This window comes from Cervus elaphus, chromosome 18 (assembly GCF_910594005.1).
Source record: "Cervus elaphus chromosome 18, mCerEla1.1, whole genome shotgun sequence".
Lineage (NCBI taxonomy): Eukaryota > Metazoa > Chordata > Mammalia > Artiodactyla > Cervidae > Cervus > Cervus elaphus.
Genome location: NC_057832.1, coordinates 77,477,428 through 77,486,461, shown reverse-complemented (window position 1 = coordinate 77,486,461; position 9,034 = coordinate 77,477,428). Strand labels below are relative to the sequence as shown.

At 47.5% G+C, this 9,034-nt stretch overlaps 1 protein-coding gene across 1 annotated transcript; it reads right to left on the bottom strand.

The window, feature by feature from the left end:
* Window positions 1-1,955: 1,955 nt before the first annotated feature.
* Window positions 1,956-7,555, bottom strand: LOC122673866 (translation initiation factor IF-2-like). Its single transcript, XM_043871788.1, has 3 exons — window positions 7,366-7,555; window positions 6,168-6,629; window positions 1,956-6,093 (listed from the first exon to the last, which is right to left on the bottom strand). The coding sequence occupies exons 1-3, from the start codon at window positions 7,553-7,555 to the stop codon at window positions 5,180-5,182; spliced, it is 1,566 nt and encodes a 521-aa protein (XP_043727723.1). The 3' UTR covers window positions 1,956-5,179.
* Between the last annotated feature and the right edge of the window lie 1,479 nt (window positions 7,556-9,034).

Sequence of the window (9,034 nt, the reverse complement as noted above, 5' to 3'; positions counted from 1 at the left end):
GAAATGGTATCTACTTTCCATGCCAACCAACCCCAGGGTATCTAACTCTTTCCTACTGGTTTCCCCCAACCCTGCCTACACCCTTTGTTAAGTATTCTTTTCATCAAACCTGCAACAGTCCCCCAACTTTTGAGGGTGCTCTTTATTTCTGGCTGGGCTATAGAGGGTGATTTTTGTTTCTGGCTGGGGTTCTGGGGTTTTTTAAATCTATATCTTAATCTAAAAGAGATCTTTAAATTTTCCTTGAAAATCTACGTGACACATAAGCACTGTGTCATCGTTTAATTGAAAGCACTTTTTCTTTCTTAGTGACACATAAATGAAGGTACATCTTGAAATTGTTGACTTCTCAGATTTGATGAACTAGGGTAAAATTTCCAATATACCATAAAGGGTTAAGGAGATGTTTCTAACATTATTACACTTCCAGAATTTACTTGAGATGATAGCCAAGCAAGTTTAGTATTTCAAAATATCATACACAGTGCAGTTTAGCGCCAATTTCATTCCCTGGGTGAGTACGACCAACAAAATGCATGTAAGGGCCTTAGGAGCAGGCTGCCTTGGAGGGCTGCCCTTGGTCAGCTGGTCTTCCTGCTCTGTCTGTCCACACCCCTCCTGTGCATCCCACTGGCTCTTGTTCTGTTCCCTGCTTTACTCTAATAGCTTAGAAACTGGCTCATCCACCTCTAAACAACTCACTTTCCTTTGCTGCCAGAATACATCTAAAAAAGCAGAGCTCATCAGGTTTAAGATCCTTTAGTTACTCCATTTCAGGATCAAGTTCAAAAATTTAAATATACCACACAAGGCCCATCACGGTCTCCCCCCGCACTGCCCCCCACCCCTGCCGCCCCACCCGCCAATCTCCTTAGCCTCATTTCCTGTCACTCACTTACACATGACTTAGCCTGCCACACACAAGGACTTGCAGATTCCTAAACACATCATAATGCTGCACATTTTCACGAATCTGTACTTGCTGTTCCCTCGAACTAGAATGCCCTTCCCTCCATTCAGCCACCGCCTACTTACCCTATACCACTCAGCTCAGTTATCACCTGTTCTGGGAGGCTTTCCTGGACATTCCAGGTTCAGTGATCAGTATTCCCAGCACTCTGAGCATCTCACACTACACTGAAACTGCTCACATCCAGGGGCTGACTCATGGTAGGAACGCAAAGTTGTTCAATGAGTACATTAATAGAGTTATTTATTTCTATTGCTTTGTTTGTACTGTATCAATAAGGATACTTTGAAAAAACTTCTGTTCTCTCTTTCAGGATTCAATTCTGCCCAGTGGCAAAAGTGACCAGTGGACTCAAAATAGCAAAATAAAGCTTAAAATAGTGCTACCACAGGGCCCTGGGAACCAACCTCACATGCTAAAGACAGATGAAGATTTGCATTGAGGTATAAACCCTGATTGTAATCAATGCTTTTAACTTTGAACCTCTCAGGCTTTATCCTTGGCTGTAACCAACTAGACAACTGAATGATACCCAGTACAGCATAGCTGCTAAGATTATAGACTCTGAGCTAGACTGCCTGGGCCAGTGCCTTGCTTTAGCCACTGACCAGCTTTGTGCTGTGGGCATGTTATTTAACCTCTTTAAAGGCTCGGTTTCCTTATCTGTAACATGCAAGTGTATTAACAGAACTGACCTCATAGTAAATGATTTAACAAGTGAAAATGTTTATAATAGCACTTAGCATAAATAAAGTACTCTTTACTAGTTTTTTGTTTTGTTTTGTTCCTATTAAATGATAAAGAGAGGCATGTTTGAGGAGCAAAGCAGACAAGTTATTTCAAGAGTAGCTTTTTGCTGTGGTGAAGTCACGGCTAGCTCTCCTGCTGCTGCTAAATCACATCAGTCGTGTCCGACACTGTGCGACCCCATAGACGACAGCCCACCAGGCTCCCGTCCCTGGGATTCTCCAGGCAAGAATACTAGAGTGGGTTGCCATTTCCTTCTCCTAGCACCAGTTAATAAAGTCACAGGTCAGAATCATGAGACCTTTTGTCTAATGTCGCCAAGGATCTGCTGAAGACACACCATCCTCCTTCCATCTGGTTCTGCCAAGGTGACCAAAGCAACACAGGTTTTTATTCCTGACATGTTATATAGAGCAGGGTGAACAATGAGTTCTGCCTTTTTCTTTTCCTGCCCACAGCTTTTGTTTTTCTAAGGTTTCTGTGTGTCTGTAGCAATTATGTCATCAGAGCACCCTGTATGTACTCCCTGCATGAATAAGAAAAATTTAAGTCAAGTAACAAGAGGTTAGCAGGAGTCATTCCTGAAATCACATGTGGCCTAGATGGTGGACTCCTCTGGCTCTTAGGGATCCCAAAAAAACGTGTCCACCCCCCAATCCTCCCCTCCACTATCTGAAAAATGTTGGGGGAGCACTTGGGAGTTCTTTGGAATAAGCTTTCCTAGAAATGATAGGTTACCTAGCATTCTGCTCAGGTGAGGAATCAGTGACGTGTTTCGTCAGTTTCTCATGGGAAGATTTTCTAGCACCCTCCTATTTCCCAACTTTTGAACTTGAAAATTAAAATTTTTTTAAAAGTGAAAGGCTACCAATGTTTAATAATATATAGCTTCCATTGCACCTTGGTTTATTCACTTGAAATGTTGAAAATAACGATGAGAGGGCTGGGCCATGCCAAGTAAGCTGCTGGTGATGGTGCCCTTCAGCCTGACGACTCCACTTCCAATAGCATTCTGCCTCCCCAGCACTTCCCGTTCTCCCCTTCCTGACATGCTTTCCCTTCTTCTTTTGATATTTTTATTGTCCACTTCTGGCACAAGAATAACCTCCAACCTGGGATTCTGGCTTATTTGTTCACTCCCCAATCCTTAGCCTCTAGAGTAACACCTGATACTCAGGGGATGACAAGACACAGGTTGCTGAATGGCCAAAGTCAATGAGGAAATACTAAGTTTACCATAAGCACCCCAGCTTGCCAATTTTCCTGGTTCCATCCCCATCATCCTTAGCACCAGAGTACACCACAGCCCCGTCTACTTAGTCCTTTAACTCATCAACAGTCACAGGCAGGAGACAAAGCAAAAGATTTCTAAGCAATACAGTGAAAGCAGACATGATCCCATCAGGGGACTCCAAATCTTAATCTTCTTGGGAGGTGAGACCCTGATCTCATCTCTTTGCTTGGATGACTGCTCTCCCAGTCCACCACTCCACAGCCCCACCCTCAAAGAGTCACCTTCATCCTCTTGCAAGGTTGGTTGAAGTTTTGTTGTTTTAGTTATCTCATGGACATATTCAGATACAAATATAAGGGGGAAGAATCCTTTTTACAAGTAAGCACACCTTATATCTCAAATGAATACAAGTACATGAGTTTGAAATACTTTATTTTACTGCACAGATATAATCCAGCCATCTTTGGGGTAAAGGATTGAAGAACTGGAGCAAAACAGTCACTGATGATGGAAAGGCAGGCAAATGGATAATAGCCACATAAAAGAGAATCCAGGCTGTCTTAGGATGAGGACACATCATTCCTGTGAAAAGCAACTAAGTCCTACCATTAAGCTCTGCTATCAAGCAAGTGAATACTTCTCCCCTCCCTGCCCCCCATTGATCTTCCCTCCATTATCACCCTCTCTGGATGGAAATGGTGGCTTTTATAAAATCAAGGACCTCTTACAGACACAAACAGGTAACCAACCCCCATCCCCACCCCCACAGCTTCTGAAAAATCCTATAAATTACACCAAAAGTGAGTCATTCCTCCACTTGACTGTCAGCAAGATGGCACAGGAACTGTTTCCTTTTTACTCACCACCCTGTGCCCTGAGCCTGGCACCCAGCAAACACGTCAAGCATATTTGTTGGATAAATGCCTTTGTTAACACAAAGTTTTTGTAATTCTTTGGATCAATCAACTCTCCAGCCAAAAACTCATAAAATCAAAATAGGGCAGTGTCAATGGAACAGGACTATAAACGGGTGCCAGTCACTGGCCCACTGCACAGAGCAGGCTATTGATAGGAACTCCCCAACCAAAACCCACATTCCAGTAATGAGGAGCAGTGTCTCCAGCGAAAAGTATCTCTACAGCCCCAAACAGTAAATATTGCCCCCCATCTGCCTCCCACCCAACCAGCTGCCTTTCAAAATTTTCTTGAAAAAAGTGCTTCCTTTCCATTAATAAAACCTATTTTTAAAAAAATAAGAGTGAATTGGACCTAAATCGGAAACAGAAATGAGACTGGATCGCCAAACTCAGTCCTTGCAGGATCTCATTTATCTAGCAGGTCACTTGAGTAAAAGGACCATTATCCATGGCTTTTGTACAAATACATTTTCTTCTTCAAGGGTAGAGTTTAAATTCCTGTAAGGCACTGCACACCCACACACCCATTAATAAACCTGTGGCTCTCCTCTCCTCGCTCAATAAGTGAAGTCGGTCTTTTGAGTACCTTTTAAATAACCTTGAAAAGCCCAAACCTTTTTTTTTTTTTTTTTCTTTCCCCTTTCTTTTTTTAAACCAAAATCTCTGCAGTCAGGAGTCCACCAGGGCAAAATGAAGGAAGGGAGATTCAGATTTTGGTTTAAGCCACCGGCTTCAAGGAAGTTGACCACGTTCCCCAGTGCTTGGACCCCTTCTGGCCTCGCCCCTCCCCCCAAGGGAAAGGCGCTGCGACGTGGCCACCGGGGCTACCCGGTCCCGAGTCCGCCGACGCCCTCGCAGCGGGTGGTGGCGGCGACGACGACCACAGTCCCTAGAGACAAAGTTCTGTAGTGCACTGACTTCTATCATATTCAGAGTCGGAGTGTCTCAGAACTTTGCCTCAAAAGACCAAACTGTCCTCCTCCAGAAGTTTCTTCCTGCAGGTGTGCTCCCCCACCAACCCCCAGCTAAGACAAAGAACAACTCGTTAAAAGCAATTTAGCTCAGGATGCGACCGATAATGGAACGGGTCATTAATTATGGAAAGTTACTGCCGCAGTCAGCAGGAGCAAATGCCCAACAGAAATGGTGTTTCAACAGCCCGGTTCGACAAATTCTGCTCGCGATGTCACAGCAAGCGGGCTGCTGCAATCACACGCCCTCCCCCGCCTTCCAACCCATCCCAGATTAGAACCTACTCCCGGTCGAACCCCACCTTCTCCTCGGTCCTGCTCTTTAAACTTTTGCAAGCTGCTAACTCACTCCACTTAACTCGTGGCAACTTTTTACCTTCCCTTCTGGAAAGTTGGTGGGGGAGGGGGCTGCCCGAAGACGAATTCTCGGAGCTGGAAGAGTTAAAAGCGGGGGGGAAGAGGGACGAATACAGGCTCGGGAAATGCCCCGCGGATGGGACGGCCCAGGGAAGCGAGGCAGCTCGGGGCCTCCACAGCGGCCCCCCTTCCCCCAGCCATTCCCACCACTCAATTCCCGGTCTCCCCGCTGCCCGCGCCCAGCCCCAGAACTCGCGTCTATGCAGTCCTCTCCCCTCCGCTCCACCCACCCACTCTCTGGGATTCTCTCTGCCCCAGTAGTTAGCGAGCTTCCCGCGGACCCCCTGTGCTTCCCCCTAGCACACGCCACCCTCTCTGTTCTGAGCCCCGGCCCTGCACCCCCGGCCCTCGCAGTCTCAGCGGCCGAGCGCCCTCCCAGCCCCGACAGCCCCCTCCCCCTACATACCGCACCCGAACAGCTGTTGCACCCGTGCAACAGGTCTGCAAAGTGCCTTCCCCACCTCCCCCCCAACCGCTCGCCACCGTCCCCTACCCTACAACCCCCCAGAACCAGGGCCGGAGGGGCAGTGGGGTGCACAGGCGGCTGACGAAGTGCGGGATGCCCCCGAGGCGCCGGGGACTGGGGGCGGGTGGTCGGGCTCCGGCCTCCCAGGGCCGGGGCGCCCTCCCGCATGGCCCCTCCTGCGCCCGCCACAGGCTCCCCAGCCTGCCCCTCCAGCAGCAGCAGCCAGGCATTCCCGGGCGGGCTCCCCCCCTCGCGCTCCGCTCTGCTCCCTTCCATCTTGACTTTTGCCGACGTGGAAATTTTGGGTTTGGAGACGACCTGCGCTCTTATTGGCTGCCGGCGGGCGGGGTCGGAGGTCACGGCTGCTCTCGCTATTCCGCGCCAAGGGGAGCCGCACAGCGGCTCGTGTCAAGTCAGCAGGTTCCCTCCGCCTCCCCGGGGTCACGTGCGCCCCGGGCAGGCCCGGGAGCCACCTCCTTATGCAAATACAGCAGCCGCGCCGGGCTGGGGGCGGGACGGAGGCGGGAGTAGGCGGGCGCGCGGGGCGGGGGCGGGGTTGCGGCTCGCCTGCCGGGCCCGGGGAGGAACCGGGAGGGGCGGGGTGCTCCAGGTGGCCACCTGGCTCGGCGTCCCGCCACGCCCCTCTGCCACCCATCCCACCCCGGCCCCCCTGCTTTTTCTGCCTCTAGTGAGTCTGCTGGACCTTTTCCCCCGCTAGCCCCGCTGGGCCTCAGGAACCCCGGCTTTTGTAAGATACCCTTCACTGCCCGCTTCCTTCCGAGTCCTTCCACCAGACCCGAGCCGAGCCCGGTTGGGCCGCGGGTCTCCTGGACCAGGGAAGGGGAGGCAGCCAGGCTGCCTGCAGGGCTGAGAACGAAATGGAAACCTCGGGGAGGGCAGTTTCCTCCTTTGGCAGGGAGTTGAGAGAACTAACAGCGAGATTCCCAGTAAGAGAATTCTGGGACAAAAGCAAAATCAAGAATTCGTCAGGGTTAAAAGTACTCCCTTTTAATTAAATGCCTTCTGTCTCTTCCCACCCCCATAAAAAGAGACCAAAATACTAAAAGTCCTGATTTAAAAAACAAACAAACAAACAAACGAGTCTACAAGGACTAACCGACAGGCCGGTCCATCTCCACCCCGCCCTCTGCTGAGTACTGGGCAGCCGAGAGTGGAACCCAGGGACGCGTTCTCCTCCCTACATCTGGATGGAGGTGTGACTTCGGGAGCTCAGAATTCCGTGAGAAGTCACGAGGCATGTAAAAGGAATCAATGCCTAACGTGGTTCCCCAAGCATGCCAAGGAAGGTGCTTTTTAGAAAGAAAGGGAATCGATGAATGGCCACATGACCAAGACCTCTTCCTTCCCTCCCCCTTCCCCAAGGAAAAGAAAGTAACAGCAATGCAAAGGTAAAGCCCATATTATAAATGCTGACTCTGATGGTTATTGTAAGATCTGCCAGCTTCTAGTCACCAAGAAAAAGGACAGGGGCTGCATTAAAAAAAAAATGTTTTTTTTTCCTCAAAATTGGCCCAATTATTTTTTCCTTCCTGTAATAAAATATCTGTATCATCTTAATCCTTTGTCGATCAAAAGTCTGATACAGAAAAGCAAAAGATACATTTTCATGGGAAGATTCTTACCTGTAAAATTCTTCCCATCCTCTCTTCTTAATTTACTCTCCTTCTCCCCATTTCCCCCTATGGAAAGGTAAATCATTGCTCCTTCCAACTGTTTTATCCTCAAGGAGCTTTTCCACTCTCCTTTCTCTTTGCTCTGCACTCTGGGTTTATCTGACCCTTCCCGGCTTTGCAGGGGCCTCTCCCTTGGCATTGTCTCGTCCAGCCCCCCAACCCCTCCTCGGCCAGGGCCTGCCGGCAGCGCTTGCTGGGCCTCGGAGTTGGTCCTGGCTCTGCTGCCTGTTCAGTTGTGTGCACTGGAATATTGATTTTTCAGTGCGTGCGCGCCGGCTCTGTAAAAATCAATATTTCAGTAGCTCGAGCACAGCGCAGGGCAGTGTAATGGAGCCGGGCTGCTGATGTAACGTGCGGGGTCCACCCTCAGCGATTGAGGTCAGTCAGAAAATGGCAGTGTGTTTTCCTATTTCATTGTTTGCTTCAGAGGGAAGGAAGGAGTTTGCATACCGCTGTGTACATCAGATTCCAGGACAGAGTAACGTTAGTGCTGTTGGGTGACATGTGAACCAAAGTTAGAAAGTTATATATTCTTAGGCAAAAGTGGGATGGAAACCTCCTATTATCCATTCTAAGAACTGCTACATAAGACATTGGGAAGGGGGAGGTTATCGTCTGCCTCCATCCTACCAAATTTCACAATGAGAAAAGAAAAGAAAAACAGGCTCTCTCCAGGAAAGGATTAGAGTTCATCTTTGGATGAACTGGATATATGGATCATTATTAATTATTAATCTACAGTCCTTAACATATGCTTTTGATTAATGAGGACAAGAGGTTTCTGGCATGATTTGAAGAAAAAAATAACTCTACCAATTTAGGGGCCATCCTCATGACATTTGCAGCAAATGTGGAAAGATGCTGGGCTTAAGAGTCAGGCCAGTGGGTTCTGACCAAGTGTGTGCTCCACTGAGGTACCCTTTCTAATCGCCTCACCTCTCTGAGCCTCAGGGACTCTACCTACAAATTAAAGGGTTACGTTAAATGTCATCTATACATTCTCTAGCTCTAACACCTATGATTCTACTGGAAAAAAAGATTATAGTTAAAACCTTCAAAAACAAAAATAAAATGTGGTGTATACCATGGATAAGAAAAATAGACTAATGCTGCAGCAACAGAAAGTCTTGCTCTAACTGGGTATTTTACTTCTTTTAAATTCTATTCCAGTGCAATCTTATGAGAGTAATTTGGCCTTTTTTAAAAAATGCATTTCTTTTGAACTAGCATTTCTAAGAGTTTTTCCTAAAGAAATTATTACTATCACTGGAAAGATGTTTATCACTGTCAGTTTTAGAGCACTGAAACATTAGAAACAATGTAAGAATCCAATAATAGGGACATGTATTAGATAAAATATGGTATTGGATTGGCTAAAAATTTCATTTGGAGTTTTCAATAATGTTGTCAAAAAAACTCAAATGAACTTTTTGGCCAATCTAGTAGTTAATCAGTGGAACACAACTATTTAGTATGATCGTGCTGAGTGGATATTAAAAGAATGTCAAAGATTTGCATTGAAATGTATGTACTGTTTAAATCTCTATCTATGTATATCTCATCATGGTAAAGGAGATGGGCTCTGGAGCCAGCTGGCCTGAATTCAGATCTCGATCTA